The sequence below is a fragment of the Podarcis liolepis genome (assembly GCF_965112155.1).
Source record: "Podarcis liolepis genome assembly, chromosome: 17".
NCBI classification, from domain to species: Eukaryota; Metazoa; Chordata; class Lepidosauria; order Squamata; family Lacertidae; genus Podarcis; species Podarcis liolepis.
Genome location: NC_139571.1, coordinates 7,406,729 through 7,422,089, shown reverse-complemented (window position 1 = coordinate 7,422,089; position 15,361 = coordinate 7,406,729). Strand labels below are relative to the sequence as shown.

The following is a 15,361-nucleotide window of genomic DNA, read 5'->3' as shown; positions in this document are numbered from 1 at the left end:
CATAGCTGGGGAGGGCGCTAGCTGGATATTTTCCAGATGAAGCTTCCAGAGGCACACCATTGATGCTCCCAGCCTCTGTGTGTGTGTGTGTGTGTGTGTGTGTGTGTGTACACACAAATGTGCACGCGGGGGTTGTCTTTGACCAGGGTGAAATAAAGCCTAGTTTCAGCCCTGCTTTCATCCAGTCCTCCTGGCAAAACTCATCTCACACACAGTCTCCCTAAGGACCAGAGAGTTCTAGGCTGGATTACTGCAACACGTTATATGCAGTTCTGCCTCTGAAGAATGTTTGGAAACCAACTGGTGCAGAATTCACTGGCCAGGTTGCTCACCAGGACAAGACGGTTTTAGCATATTACACTGATCCTGGCCCAACTGCACTGGCTGCCAGTTAGTTTCTGGGCACAATTCAAAGGGCTGGTTGTGACCTATAAAGCTTTAAATGGCTTAGGGCTGCAATCCCTGAAAGACCGACTCTCCCCATATGAACCAACCCAGACTCCGAGATCATCGTCTGAGACCCTTCTTCACATGCCTCCTCCATGAGAGGTCCAGAGGGTAGACCTCTTCTGCAGTGGCTCCCCATTTGTGGAATGCTCTCCCCACCCCCACGGAGGTTTGTCTGGCACCTTCATTATACATCTTTAGGTACCAGGTGAAAACACGGTTGTCTTCAACCAGGCCTTTAGCTGATTTATATTCTATTGCCTTTTAAATGTGGTGTTGTTGTTTTTTGAGCGGGGAGAATTATTGTCTTGTTTTGCTTTTGTTCTAACTATTTGTCTGTGCTTTTATCTTGCGATCTTCAGATGAAGGGCAGTATATCAATTTAATAAATAAATAAGCTTCTATCTCTTCTGTGCTAACTTCCCTCTAGTATCCTTCCCTCCTTCTGACTATTCTTTAATCAAACACTGGGCGGGGGGGTGGAATCCAAACGGGGGAGGGATTGTATCCTACTAAACCACTGGAAGATCTCCTGTGCAAGCCTCATTGAAACAAATGTAAGCTTCATAAAAGCAACTGCAATTAATTTCCAGGCTAAGGTCAAGGTTTTGATGTATACAACCCTATACAGATCGTCTTGCCCCTTACATATCCTTATACGGCTCTGCAGATGTGGGCCTCCTACAGATACCATCTTATGAGAAGGTCTGTTCCGCACAATATAGCAATCAGGCCTTTAGTGTTGTGGCACCTGCCCCCTAGGAATTCCCTCCCCTTAAATATTACACAGTCACCATCTATGGTGCCTATGGAAGGGCTCCACCTTCCAACAAGCCTTTTCTTTCCCAGTTTGTATCTATACTGGAATTGTTTTAAAGATGTTTTATCACTGGTCATCTGCCACCCTGGGCAACTTTGAAATTATTATAAATTCAATAAATAAATGATTTAATAAATAATTAATTCAATAAATAAATGGGGCTTGCACAGCAAACCTCCCAGTGGATTTCACCTAAAGAATCAGAGTCGTCCACATCAAACTTCACTGCTCTTAAAACTGCACCAGAGAATTCATCACCTGATCACAGCTATATCACCTCATCTGACCAGAAGGTTTCCTCTGCATATTCTCGTTTGTACTTCAGTCAGCTAGGAACAGAGTTTAATAAAGTGACTTGATGGAGAGAACCATAACAACACACAGTCCAAGAGCAACATGAGAAAGTCCGTCAGGAATGGTGTACTATGGCAAAAGTGTCCTTCAATTTAAATACCGGGGGGGGGGAGGGGGGAGGGAGGAAGGAAGGAAAGTTAACCAGCCAATGCTGAAAATCAAGGTATGAAACTACAGAAGACCAGTTCCGAGCAGGTATATGCTACAGACAAGTGGACCTGCAGTCCTGTTCACAGACCCTGCTTAAATCCTCAATGGAATTTAAGCAGTCAACTGTACAATTGACTACAACTTCTACATAGACTCTGCCACTTCATGTAGCTAAGTGAGAACCAAGCTTAGTTTTCACTAAGGTGGTAAACCTATGTCCTGTTTGCTATTATTTAGATTGAAGTTGGGAGCTTGTGATAGAATACTCCTTCATACACAAATTTCCTTGAACATGGAATATGTCTGGGAGAAAGATAGGCTAGAAACCTTCTCCCAAATGTGCTCCTCTTCCTTGGGAAAGAAACCGATTTGTTTAGAGAAGAATTTAGTAATACACCCACCACCACCTACAGCCTTAAGTGGAAGAGGCCAGGCACAGGTCTACGTGAAATGATCAAGACAAAGGCTTATTTATAGACCATGGTTACAACCCTGTGACTTTCAAGTCAAAGCCATTCCCTTCACGGTGAGAATTCCATTTATCGAACTTGAGACGAGGTACCAAGTTAAAAGGCACCTCTTTGGCTGTGTTTTACAACAGCTATTCAGTTCAAATTCACATGCAAGATGAGGACTATGCCTGCTCCAAATGACAAAATGGGGTTTTTTTTGGAGGGGAGGGCCACCCAGTTCTATCCTCTCATTGCTCCAGAGTTTTAATGTGCCTCAAAGCCAAGGCAAATTGAGGAGGTAAACAGTCTACACTTACTCTAAGCACTGACACAGTAGTCCAGAGAGTCATCCTTGTGGACTAGCCTATTAAATAAGCAGAATTCAGAATTTTTCAATGGGTTCTTCGCACACACAGCAGCCTTTTCCCTAGCGACACCCCTCTCCTTTTTACTGTTCCCTGATGAAACCTTTCCAGCCTTGAAAATGAAAGAGATTGGAGGGGGATATGCTTTTTCAGCCCAGAGCTCCTCCGCATTCCCTCCTATTTCAGGTGTGCAAGTGCTTGGACTCGGAAGTTTCACTCATTGATGGCAGTGACAAGTGACTCTTGTCTGACGAGTTTCCCAGCCTGACACAGAAATCAAACCCTGTCGTCTCCCTGGATGCAACTACAGCTGCTTACAAGGAATTATTAGATTTGAGGGAAGGAAGTAGCTGAGCTTTGATCTCCAAGAATTGTGAGCAAGTGTGGCTCTGACAAATTTCAGAAAGAGGAGAAGAACATGTGTAGCAAGCCTAGCCTCCCCGCACCCTCCACGCCACAGTATCACAACCTTACCTTCTCCTAGGCTTTGCCCAGACTAGTCCTGGCTCTCTCGGCTAGCCAAAGTTAGCTAGTTTCAGCTATCCCAATTAACACCCACTCCACCTATTTCTCCGCAGGCACACAGAGAGAAAGCCTTTAAAGGGAACCCTAGGATAACCACTTCCTCCAGATCAAGCTACGTAAAGGCATCATTTGAACAGAGGGCAGGGGTTGTGGGTGAGAGAGAATCACAAACAGATGAAGATAAAACACAGCGTGCGCAAGTAGTACGCAAAGAAAGCCAGGAGATAAAATCATGTTTTTCTTCCAATCTTAACGGACCTTGGAAGCCTGGCTGTAAATCCTGGTGGGATCACACAAAAAGGGATGTCAGAAAAATTCTGGAGCTTCTCCTCAAATCAACAACTAAAAAAAGTCAAGGTATATGGACTAAAGAAAGGAGGAGATCCGGAATGTAATTGTCAGTCACTCTGGTGAGACCTAGAGGAAGTCCACTAAATCGCAAGTTAATGTACCAAGCAAGGCCACATTTAGGCCATTAGCCCCCTACCCAGCTCTCATGGGTCTTGTCCCCGGTTCAAAAGCTACTTAGAGGGGACACCCTGCCCCCAATAACCCAGCCAGCCCAAATTTGACCTCCCAGGAAAGGATGGTAGGAGATAGAGCATACAAAACTAAGTATGAATGACAAGATGATCGGGTGGCAGCAGCAGGAGGGGGGAGAATGAAAAGGAAGAAAGGAGTTGGCCCCAGCGAAGACTACAGGGAGATGGCAGAGGGTAGAGATTGGTGGAGAGAAAAACAAACAGATTAGGTTCGGCTTTGTTCAAGCCTGGCTAGTAAGTAGGATTGTCAACTCAAGGGGCGCGCAGAATTCCTGCGTTCCCTTCTCCTGCCCGCATAAATCCGGCCGAGGAAGCCCCTCGACGACGCTGCCACCTGCACCCCGACCCATTGTTCGAAGGGGCCGAGCCCCACAAGGGCAGCTTCGAAGGAGCGGGCAGCCCCAACTTCCACGGCCCGAGGCCACGGGATCGGCTTTGCAACGCCAGGCCGCAGCCGTCGGAGAAAAGAAAAAGAGAGGGGGGAGGAAAAGCGGGGGGCTTTAGAAGGGGGAAGGGCTCGTACGCGGATGGGGGGCCCGAGATATAGGGACGCGCTCCTGAGGATGTGCAGAGTGCCTTCGCCGTCCAGCACCCTCGGTGGAGACGAGGGGGTAGCGGGAGGAGGAAGGCTTGCCGGGCAGCTGCGAGCCCCGGCACCCCTTGTGGAGAGAGAGGCGAAGGGAGCCTCGGACGCGCCGGCTCCTTCCCACGCAGCGGCCCCGGGGGGGAGCGGAGAAGCGGCTGCCCTCACCTGCTCGAAGGCCCACGTCTCCGCCACCCGCCGGGCGCTCAGGTCCAGAAGCGTCTCGACGGCGCTGGGGGCCGAGGTGGCGGCGGAGGCGGCGGCGCCCGGCCCCGGCCCCGGCTCGGGCTGCTCCCCGGAGCCGCCGCACCTGCGCTTGGCGGGCGGGGGCTCCATAGGCCCGGCCGATCCCCGGCCTCTCCTGCGCGCCTTGCCCGGAAACCCAGCGGCGGAGGCGGCCCGGGCCTGGCCCGCTCAGTCGGCCGTTCCTCCCTCTCCGCTGGCGGCGTCGGATGCGGCCCCTTTAAGGAGCTCCCACAACAATGAGCTCGGCGGCCGCGGCCTCGCCGGTCCTCCCTTTTCAACCTGCTCGCCTCCCATTGGGTGGCCGGCGAGGGAGAGACCGGCGAGGATTGGGCGAGCTCGGCTGCCGCTCAAGGAGGAAACAATGCACGCCCCCATGTCGTGGGGTTTAAATAAATATTAAAAAAAGGAAAGAAAGGAAAGTGGGAGGGGAGGGCCGTCTGGGGGGAAAAGGTGTCAATCAAAGGTCGAGAGGCCCACCCAGCCAATCAGGCAAGGCGGGGGCGGCCTCAGTCCTGCCGGTGGGGTTCTATGTGGGCGTGGCCTGCGCTGCGAGCCTTCCATTCACAACATTCTGGAGCCGGCTGGGAATGGCAACAATGTGGCGAGCCGCGCATTCCAAGCCGGGAAGGGGCCGCCTCCGCCGCCCGTCACTCCCCGGGGGCTCATCGCCGCCGCGCCCTCGCCCTCCTCACCACCGGGCTCGAGGGAGGCGGGGGAGCCGCCGAGCTGCTCCGCTGCGAACCACCTTCATTCACAAAATGACCAGGAAGAAAAGTCGTTTCCAGTGTGAAAGCTTAAGGAGCAAACTTTTAAACTAGGCCTGTTGTGGAAGAATTAAGCCGCCCAGCCTTTGGGGCTAAAGGAGCAGGAAATCAAGGCTTTCCTCCACCCCAGACCCCCTCATATAATCCGGGGGGGGCGGGTTTTTAATCGCATTAACTGAATCGTTTTCGCTCTTGACATAGAGCAACAGGACAATTCCAGGTAGCATCCCGTTTCAGTATCTGCTCCAAGAACGCGCACACGTCACCATTCCTGTCAAACACTTTTGCAAAAAAAGCTGCCGGTCTCCAGACTTGCCATATAGCCTGGACATTCTTAAAGCGACAGTTGAAAGAAAAAGGCTTGGGATATTAAATTTCCCCCTGAATAAGCACTAAGTATTATTGAGGGGGTGGGGAATAAGGCAATATAAAGGGCAGCACTATAACAGGATCTGATAATGATAGCTACAACATTAATGGTCCTGTCACCTGCTCATCTCATTGGGATTCCATCTTCTGCCAGCGATGCCATTCCGCCATCTAAAAGGGACAAACAGGCCAGTTTCTGTGCAAAAGAATGGACACAAATTTGACATCAAAAGGGGCAATATTCAACAACCAGCGGGAGAACATTTCAACCTCCTACAATACTCTTTTACAGACCTTTGTCCTTCTTGGACAAAAGGGCTTCAAAGGGAATCCTCAGTGTGAAACTGATGAGTTGCAACTTAACAAGAAGTTAGGTTCTATCACCTGTGGTCTGAATCAACATAACGGGTTTTTAACCTCACTACAGGTGTCAATTAGCTTACAAATGCCAGGATGTTTGCTATCTTCAACACTGCTTTGTGAATGGTTGCTGTAATTATCAGTGTTACCCCCCCCCCAATTTGTTTTTGCATTTCATTTCCCCCCTGAATTCATTTTGTGTGTGTGTGTGTGTGTGTGTGTGTATTTCTCTACATCCATATACTTGCCAACACTTCATGCATATGATAAAATAGACTTTAGTCCATAAAGGTTGATGCCATAATAAATTTGTTTAACCTTCAAATTGCCACAAGACCCCTTCATGTTTTGGAGCTTTAAATGCATGTACTTTAAATTCATGGTATGTTCTAGCATCCTGTCTCCCAGTAGCCTACTAGATGTCTTTGGGAAGGCTACAAGCAGGACATGAGAGCACTAGTATTCAGAGGCACAATGTGTCCCTGATATTGGTGTACTATATAACCCTCATTTACTTGTAACAGACTCACAGAGAACAGGATATTATCACCTATGATTCAGCTACCATAGTCCTGTCAGTGAAGGGAGAAGCTTCTATTGATGCTTCTGTGCTGCTACATAAACAAAGTTATCTAGGCAAGAGTACACTGAAATACAAAATAAACAATAAAAATGCAATTGCAATAAAAAAAATTATTGCAGTATAGATCACGTGATAAAATTAACTGCAGGCAGGTCTTAAAACTTTATAAAGCCAATCCTCCTAACAGAAGCCATCTCAAGATCAGGACATGACATGCATGCCTGGTGGTGTGAGGGAAATGCAGCTTTCAGTGACCGTGTGACTCATTCAACTTCTGATAACATGGTTATAACTCTGGAAAATATACAATAAATACTTAGCACTTTATGTCAAAGGTGAAATTTGAACCAGAGACCACCTTGTTCACAGCACACATAGAAAAGCCTAAGAGATCATAATGCAACCATGCAGAGATCCCAACTTTGCAAAGGCAATAATAGTTAGGACTGCCCAGATTTTATACCAATACCAGTCCCCTCAAGTCAGGGACCTTGCAACACAACCTTCACAAGATTCCTGATGTACGTTTCTCCTCCATTCTCCTCCCCTCCTTTGAAGGGATAGGGCAGGAATTCCCAGACTTGAGTCCCCAGCTGTTGTTGGGCTACAACTCCCAGCATCCCTAGCTAGCAGGACCAGTGGTCAGGGATGATGGGGATTGTAGCCTAAAAACAGCTGGAGACCCAAGTTTAGGAAACCCTGGTCTAGGGGCTCCAAGTTGTTCCTGTCCTGCAAATTGAAAACAGATTATTGATATCAGGAAGAATGGAATAAATTTAATGATTATTTAGTTAAATTTGTTAAGTTAAATTAACTGGAAATAGCTTGCAGATACTTAATGGGTTTAGGATTTTATTTATGTTAAGTGATGAAGTAATATGTTTAATTCTATATGGTGAAGATTTAAGGATGTTCATGTTTAAGTTAAATTTCATAAAAATTGGGATTTGGAAAACCATTCAAAGGACATGCAATGAAATTCAACTAAGGGGAAGCGAGGAAGTCACTTAACAAAGTTAATAACTGTGATTTTCAAGAAGGCTATGATTTATGTTTGTTTTGTTTGTTTGTCTTGTGTGTTTGTTTGGTTTTTATAATATTGTGAAAACCAATAAAATTTTTGGGGAACAAGTAAAAAAAAGAAAAGAAAAGAAAACAGATTATTGCACTAGAGGTTTCTCATCCAAAACCTCTTCCCCTAAACTCTTGAACTTTATATGCATTTATTTACACAGCTTGAATGTATACAAACACCAGCAATGATGGAGCAACATGGCGCTGCACACTGAATTTGATAACTTCATAATTTATAGTGCAGACTGAGAAGTTAAGTCCAACTGGGAGTTTGACCTGTCTGGTATGTTAGGATTGCAGCCTAAGGCAACTAGTCTCCTGCTCATTAATAATCAGAACGTTCTCCTTAGTGAAATGAGAGGGGAAATGCGCAAGAGCTCCTGTCCTTTTCTGCAGGGCTTGCCCAGGAAAACTTCCTGATGGATTGTGCCCCGTGGGTCAGACAGGTACGCCTTCCGCCCTCTACCAGCCTTCACAGTACCCTTGGCTTGCATCTGGTGTAATCAAGCCTGTTCTACAGAAACCAAGCATGATGAAGGCCAAAGCATTTCAGCACATGGGCAGTGGGAAAGCTGGCTTCCAGGAACATTCCTGCTAGTCATAAGATGGATTGCAGCATGGAAACCCAATAGGGCTCATTCCTCCAAAGACAGCCCAATGAAGTAATCAGGGCTGGCTCTGTGTCATCAGGCCGGGCTGATACTATTCTGCCTCGTTTGAAATAGACTGCAACTCTGGCAAGAATGCCCTGAAGGTTTCTTTCCTCACGGAAGCGAAATGGTTTGGGGTGAGCAACTTCATAGAGATCTGACATGTACCACACTAGGAACCAAGCCGCATATGAGGGCATGGAAGTCTGTGCTGTCATTCATTCCAGTTACTGGAAAGGAAATAACATCCCAGCAAAAAGGGGATGGTTAAGTAAACTATGTGAGTATCTGGAGTTAGCAAAATTGATGGATAGAATAAGGCATAAATCTACAGAAACAATGGGGATGCTTAAATGAATATGAATGCTTAAATTAATATTTACACAAACAGGGATCAAACACAAAAGTTTGGCAGTGTTTAGACAAACCTTGTGAAGAATATTGAGAATACAAAGATTAGATGGACTACGAAAGAATTTAAGGAAAGAAGTGACTGAAGAACAGGTGTAAAGGTGAATCAGATAACCAAGAGACGTGTGGTGAATGTGGTGGAAGTCTTTTATAATATTTTAACTAGGATTTAAATATTGTAATGTTTGAAGTATGAATTTGGAATAATTGATTATGAAAAGTATTTTTACTCTTCATTCTTTTTCTTGTTTCTTTTATCTTTTGTCTTTCTTCTTTTCTAGTCTACATTCTGGAAAATTGTGTAGACAAAATGTTTTTATGTATGGTTATGTATTGTTTCTATTTATTTTTTTCTATTCATTTTTTTTGTAACATTTAATAAAATTTTAAAAAAATGTGGGAAAATGAAAGGAAATGTGGGGTACCAATGTAAGAAAAAGAGTACACACAAATATACATTATTTAATAATAAATGTTAAAAAAACCAAAAATGAGGATAATAAATGAATTGCGTGCTTCAAATATAGTATCAGGGGCATAATCTGATCAAAGTTACACACTTTCAGATGCAAATAACACTTGATTTCAGTGACAGAGGTGAGCACTTAAATATCTTCCACAAAAACAAATGGGATTTGGAAGTCCTTAGATTGGGCTGGGTCGTACCCTAAGGTTAGAGACACAAGGTTCTGTAGGACTTGATATTTTCAGTATATTTTAGTTATGACTTAGTGAGCAGAATGTTCAACTAAAATGTTAACTGAGCAAACAGAGGGGCCAAATCTTTATCAGGGAGAGTAAAGCTCACTGGAAGGACAGATCGTGAAGCTGAGGCTCCAATACTTTGGCCACCTCATGAGAAGAGAAGACTCCCTGGAAAAGACCCTGATGTTGGGAAAGATGGAGGGCACAAGGAGAAGGGGACGACAGAGGACGAGATGGTTGGACAGTGTTCTCGAAGCTACCAGCATGAGTTTGACCAAACTGCGGGAGGCAGTGGAAGACAGGAGTGCCTGGTGTGCTCTGGTCCATGGGGTCACAAAGAGTTGGACACGACTAAACAACTAAACAACAACAAAGCTCAGTCAGTTGGGTTATGAGCAAAAGATACACTTGATTATCTTTTCGAATCTGCTTTGGTTCCAATATGCTGCATTGATTACATGGAAGATGGAGCAAAGATTGTGTTGATGAACACTTTTATTGTGTAAATAATGTTGTCTTGTCTTGTCTTTTCCTCTTTTGGTTTTTTTACTCCGTATCTTTGTTATTTCTTTATTTTTCATTCCTTTGTAAATTTTCTATTCTCTACATAATTTCCTTTTTTTTCATATGTAAAGAGATAGCATACAACAGGCTTCCTCAAACTCGGCCCTCCAGATGTTTTTGGCCTACAACTCCCATGATCCCTAGCTAGCAGGACCAGTGGTCAGGGATGATGGGAATTGTAGTCTCAAAACATCTGGAGGGCCGAGGCTGAGGAAGCCTGGTATACAATGTGTGTATAGATATGTAAATTTTTAATCAATAAATTATATATATATATATATATATATATATGCTTTCGTAGATTTTCACGGGTACAGGAATGCAGGTTTTGGTGTCTTCGGGTGTCTTCCCGTGTAAGAGTTGGGGTGTCTAGGCGACACCCTGTTCCAGTAACAAGAAGCCGAAAGCACCAGCCTGAAGATGACGAGTGAGACCTCGTCGAAACGTCGCCTAGACACCCCAACTCTTACACGGGAAGACACCCGAAGACACCAAATATATATATATATATATATATATATATATATATATATATATATATATATATATATGCTTTCGTAGATTTTCACGGGTACAGGAATGCAGGTTTTGGTGTCTTCGGGTGTCTTCCCGTGTAAGAGTTGGGGTGTCTAGGCGACGTTTCGACGAGGTCTCACTCGTCATCTTCAGGCTGGTGCTTACGGCTTCTTGTTACTGGAACAGAGCAGGATCTCAGTGTTTGAGTTCCTATAAATACTGTTGAGGGGGTGTGGTGTATTCTGGGCAGAGAGGAAGTTCCCAGGATAGTGTGACTTTTCTTCTTTTGTTCCTTAATTACTTGAGGGATATCTTGAGTGATTTCTTGAGTGATATTCTGAGTACCACTTAGGAGGGTCATTAAGAGTGGATTAGTTGCTAAAGCTTTCGTGTCTTGACCTCTTGAGCTTGTGAAGAGTTTTTCTGAGAAGATGGCTGTACTGCACTTAGTTGTGCTCTGGCTTGGCTTCGTGTATAGGGGCGAGCTGTGGTTTTGTGCCCTGTGCCAGTCAGATCTGTGTAGGGATTGCAGGGGGGTGTAGCATCCGGAGGTGCCACTATGGTTTGGCTACTGGATGGTGTCTGTAATTTATCTGTGGAGAGGGTCTGGGTTTGGGTCTGGTGTGGTTGATTGGTGATGGCGTTCTGTGTGCCTCTGGTTCTGGTGTCGGTTTTTGTGGGGAGGGCTAATTTCCAGATGTCTGGCAGGCGGGACGTGTCGTCACGCTTGTTCATGTTGTGAGGGTGTTTCTCTATCTCGATGGCTTCCATGATTATTCTCTTGTGGTGATGTTCCATGTTAAAGAGCAATTTGGAATCTGCAAAATTAATTTCGTGTCCTGTTTCTTTCATGTGTTGGAAAAGAGAGGAAGTTTTTTCTTCTTTTTTGACGGCATTCTTGTGTTCTGCGATACGTGCATTTATTCGTCTGTTTGTTTGTCCAATGTACGTGGCTGGGCAGACTTTGCAGGGTATTTCATAGACCCCTTGGTTTTCCAACTGGATTTTATCTTTGGGGTTTCTGAGGATATTGGCTATTTTTTGGTTGGTGCAAAAGGCTGTTTTGATATTGTGTTTATGGAGGATTTTGCTAATTTTATCTGTAGTGCCCTTGATATAAGGAAGGAGGGCCATGCCATTGTTTTCTTCTGTGTCTTGGTTTTTGGGGGGTGTTTCTTTTTGGATTAGCTTCGTAACCCTGTTTTGCTGGTATCCATTGGCGATTAACACATTTGAGAGATTCTGTAACTCAGTTGTCAAGTGGTCTTTGTCAGCCAGGCGTTTGGTTCTGGAGATGAGAGTCTTGGCTACGGAGTTTATTTGTGCAGGGTGGTGGTGTGATTGTGCATGTAAGTAGCGGTTGGTGTGTGTTTTCTACCGGAAAAAAACACACACCAACCGCTACTTACATGCACAATCACACCACCACCCTGCACAAATAAACTCCGTAGCCAAGACTCTCATCTCCAGAACCAAACGCCTGGCTGACAAAGACCACTTGACAACTGAGTTACAGAATCTCTCAAATGTGTTAATCGCCAATGGATACCAGCAAAACAGGGTTACGAAGCTAATCCAAAAAGAAACACCCCCCAAAAACCAAGACACAGAAGAAAACAATGGCATGGCCCTCCTTCCTTATATCAAGGGCACTACAGATAAAATTAGCAAAATCCTCCATAAACACAATATCAAAACAGCCTTTTGCACCAACCAAAAAATAGCCAATATCCTCAGAAACCCCAAAGATAAAATCCAGTTGGAAAACCAAGGGGTCTATGAAATACCCTGCAAAGTCTGCCCAGCCACGTACATTGGACAAACAAACAGACGAATAAATGCACGTATCGCAGAACACAAGAATGCCGTCAAAAAAGAAGAAAAAACTTCCTCTCTTTTCCAACACATGAAAGAAACAGGACACGAAATTAATTTTGCAGATTCCAAATTGCTCTTTAACATGGAACATCACCACAAGAGAATAATCATGGAAGCCATCGAGATAGAGAAACACCCTCACAACATGAACAAGCGTGACGACACGTCCCGCCTGCCAGACATCTGGAAATTAGCCCTCCCCACAAAAACCGACACCAGAACCAGAGGCACACAGAACGCCATCACCAATCAACCACACCAGACCCAAACCCAGACCCTCTCCACAGATAAATTACAGACACCATCCAGTAGCCAAACCATAGTGGCACCTCCGGATGCTACACCCCCCTGCAATCCCTACACAGATCTGACTGGCACAGGGCACAAAACCACAGCTCGCCCCTATACACGAAGCCAAGCCAGAGCACAACTAAGTGCAGTACAGCCATCTTCTCAGAAAAACTCTTCACAAGCTCAAGAGGTCAAGACACGAAAGCTTTAGCAACTAATCCACTCTTAATGACCCTCCTAAGTGGTACTCAGAATATCACTCAAGAAATCACTCAAGATATCCCTCAAGTAATTAAGGAACAAAAGAAGAAAAGTCACACTATCCTGGGAACTTCCTCTCTGCCCAGAATACACCACACCCCCTCAACAGTATTTATAGGAACTCAAACACTGAGATCCTGCTCTGTTCCAGTAACAAGAAGCCGTAAGCACCAGCCTGAAGATGACGAGTGAGACCTCGTCGAAACGTCGCCTAGACACCCCAACTCTTACACGGGAAGACACCCGAAGACACCAAAACCTGCATATATATATATATATATATATATATATATATATATATATATATAGGAAGATGGGTCAAGCTTGTTTTGGCTGCTCCAGAGAGTACGACCTGAACCAATGGATTCAAATTATAAGAAAGGAGATTTGGGGAAAACATTCTGACATTAGGAAGAACTTTCTGACAGTAGGAGTTGTTTGACAGTGGAATGGATTCCTTCAGGAGGTGGTGGGCTCTCCTTCATTGGAGGTTTTTAAACAGAGGTTGGACGGACATCTTTCAGGGATTCTTTAGCTGTGATTTCTGCATTGCCAGAGCTTGGACCAGATGACCTCTGGGTCCCTTCCAGTTCTGCAATTCTATGATCTTTGTAAACTACTATTCTGACTGCAACAGTGACCTCTCCTGGTCATAGAGGAAAGCCTCCCAATTGTCAGTCACAGCTAAAGGGGAGTAATTTCCAAACTGTGCCACATGATCACACAGGAATGCAAGAAGAGAGAAAACAGACTCAAAGCCCCTGTGAGCCAAAGTAGCCATTCACAGATGAGGCTGCCCACTGTGACACTGGATGACACAGTGCTCTGACCTTGGCTCTTTCCACTGAGCCCATGCTCAAGACGGGTAATTCTGCCCGGTCTCTGCATACACACCACTAGAGAAATTTCTTAATTACCTGCGTTCAGAGAAGGTTCCCTGTTCTGCCTCCGCCTCTGTCCAATCAGGGATAAGAGGGAATATCCCAAACAGTGACTCATGAAGAAGCACATCAGGTGAGGTTTATGAGAAACAATTAATTCTTACTCCTCCTGAACTCCTGCACTTGTGTGACGCATTATAGCTGTGGGAGTGTAAATGCTATGCCTGCAGGTTCCATGCTCAGTTCCTCTCTCTCTCTCATTAAATTTTCTGTTTTACATTTTAGAATGTTCATTTAAATAATCTTAAAATATCAATGACTTCCCTTCTTCACTTTCCATGGTTCATTTTGTATAACATAAATCCCTGCATATTTTACATAAACTAAACCAGTGTTTCCCAACCTTTTTTGGGCAAAGGCACACTTGTTTGATGAAAAAAATCTCGAGGCACACCACCATTACAGCCCCGTGACATCAGCGCGCAGCGTCACTTGAGCTCCTTCTCCTGCTCGTTCAGGGCCGCAGTGGCGTAGCGTGGGTTGTCAGCACCCGGGGCAATGCAAGTAATTTGCGCCCCCTAACCCGTGGATTTGTGCCCCCTAACACTAACCCCCAGATGTTGCGCCCGGTGTGGCCGGCCCCCCCTGCACCCCCCACGCTAGGCCACTGATCCATAGCTAAAAGCAGAAGTCGACAAATGTGTCCTGTTTTTTGCTCTTCAAAATATGGCAACCCGAAGACCCCCAGGGACCGTCCAACCAGCCTAGGAAGTGTGCTCTGGTTGCGGGGGAGGAGACACGAGGCATTGCCATCCACACCTGGAATTGAGGAGGAGCTGGAAAGGTCCTTTGGTTTCACACCCAGGACCCATTTTTTCTCTCTTCTTTTGAGAAAGGGGGGGGAAACGGGATTTGGAGGGCGCATGTGTGCGCGTAGCTGAGCTCCAGTTGCTCTGGGCATTTCTGGACGGCGCCGGTAGCGTCTCTCCTAACCCCTCCCCACCCCGGTCTCCAGCCCCCCCCCCCCCGCCCAAAGGCTTCCCCCTACCTGGCCAAAGTTCCACCCGAAGCTGGAGATGCGGTTCGCGCTGCCCACGAAGAGGACACCGAACTCGGAGAGGACGTATTCCTTGCGCTCAGCGCAGCGGCGCAGCTAGCCGCTCAGGGGCCCGGGGCGGCGCGCGCGTCCTGCAGCCAGGGGCGAGTGCCATGGGGGCGAGCCATGGCAGGGCGCGCTGCGTGGAGCCTCGCTGCAGCCTCCCCCTCAGCTGTAGGGAGGCTGAGGCGGTGGGCAGAGGCCAGAGCGGAGCTTGCGGGCAGTTCGCCCGCAGACGCATGGCTCAAGCACGCTGCAGGCGCCGAGGTGTGGCGCCCAGTGCCCCCCGCCTCGCCTAGCTACCAGTGGCATAGGAAGGGGTCTGCGGTGAGTGCGGGGCTGAAAGGACAGACAAGGCTCCAGCAACCACCCCCACCGCCAAGTCCGCCGGTCCTGCAATCCCTTGCACGCTGACTTGAAAGTACAGTGGTACCTCGGGTTACATACGCTTCAGGTTACAGACTCCGCTAACCC

The 15,361-nt window shown here is 46.3% G+C and overlaps 1 protein-coding gene and 1 long non-coding RNA gene across 2 annotated transcripts in view; one reads left to right on the top strand and one right to left on the bottom strand.

Moving 5' to 3' along the window:
- ZSWIM4 (zinc finger SWIM-type containing 4) overlaps positions 1–4,736 on the bottom strand; it is a 42,300-nt gene extending 37,564 nt beyond the window's left edge. Inside the window, exon 1 of the mRNA XM_083482923.1 lies at positions 4,407–4,736. Coding sequence (XP_083339049.1) covers positions 4,407–4,574 — 168 coding nt within the window. The 5' untranslated portion in view covers positions 4,575–4,736. The remainder of the gene's footprint in view (positions 1–4,406) is intronic.
- A 113-nt stretch (positions 4,737–4,849) lies between these two features.
- Positions 4,850–15,361, top strand: part of LOC310697029 — a 277,036-nt gene continuing 266,524 nt past the window's right edge. Inside the window, exons 1-2 of the long non-coding RNA XR_014520883.1 lie at positions 4,850–8,564; positions 8,676–8,790. This is a non-coding gene — a long non-coding RNA (uncharacterized lncRNA). The remainder of the gene's footprint in view (positions 8,565–8,675; positions 8,791–15,361) is intronic.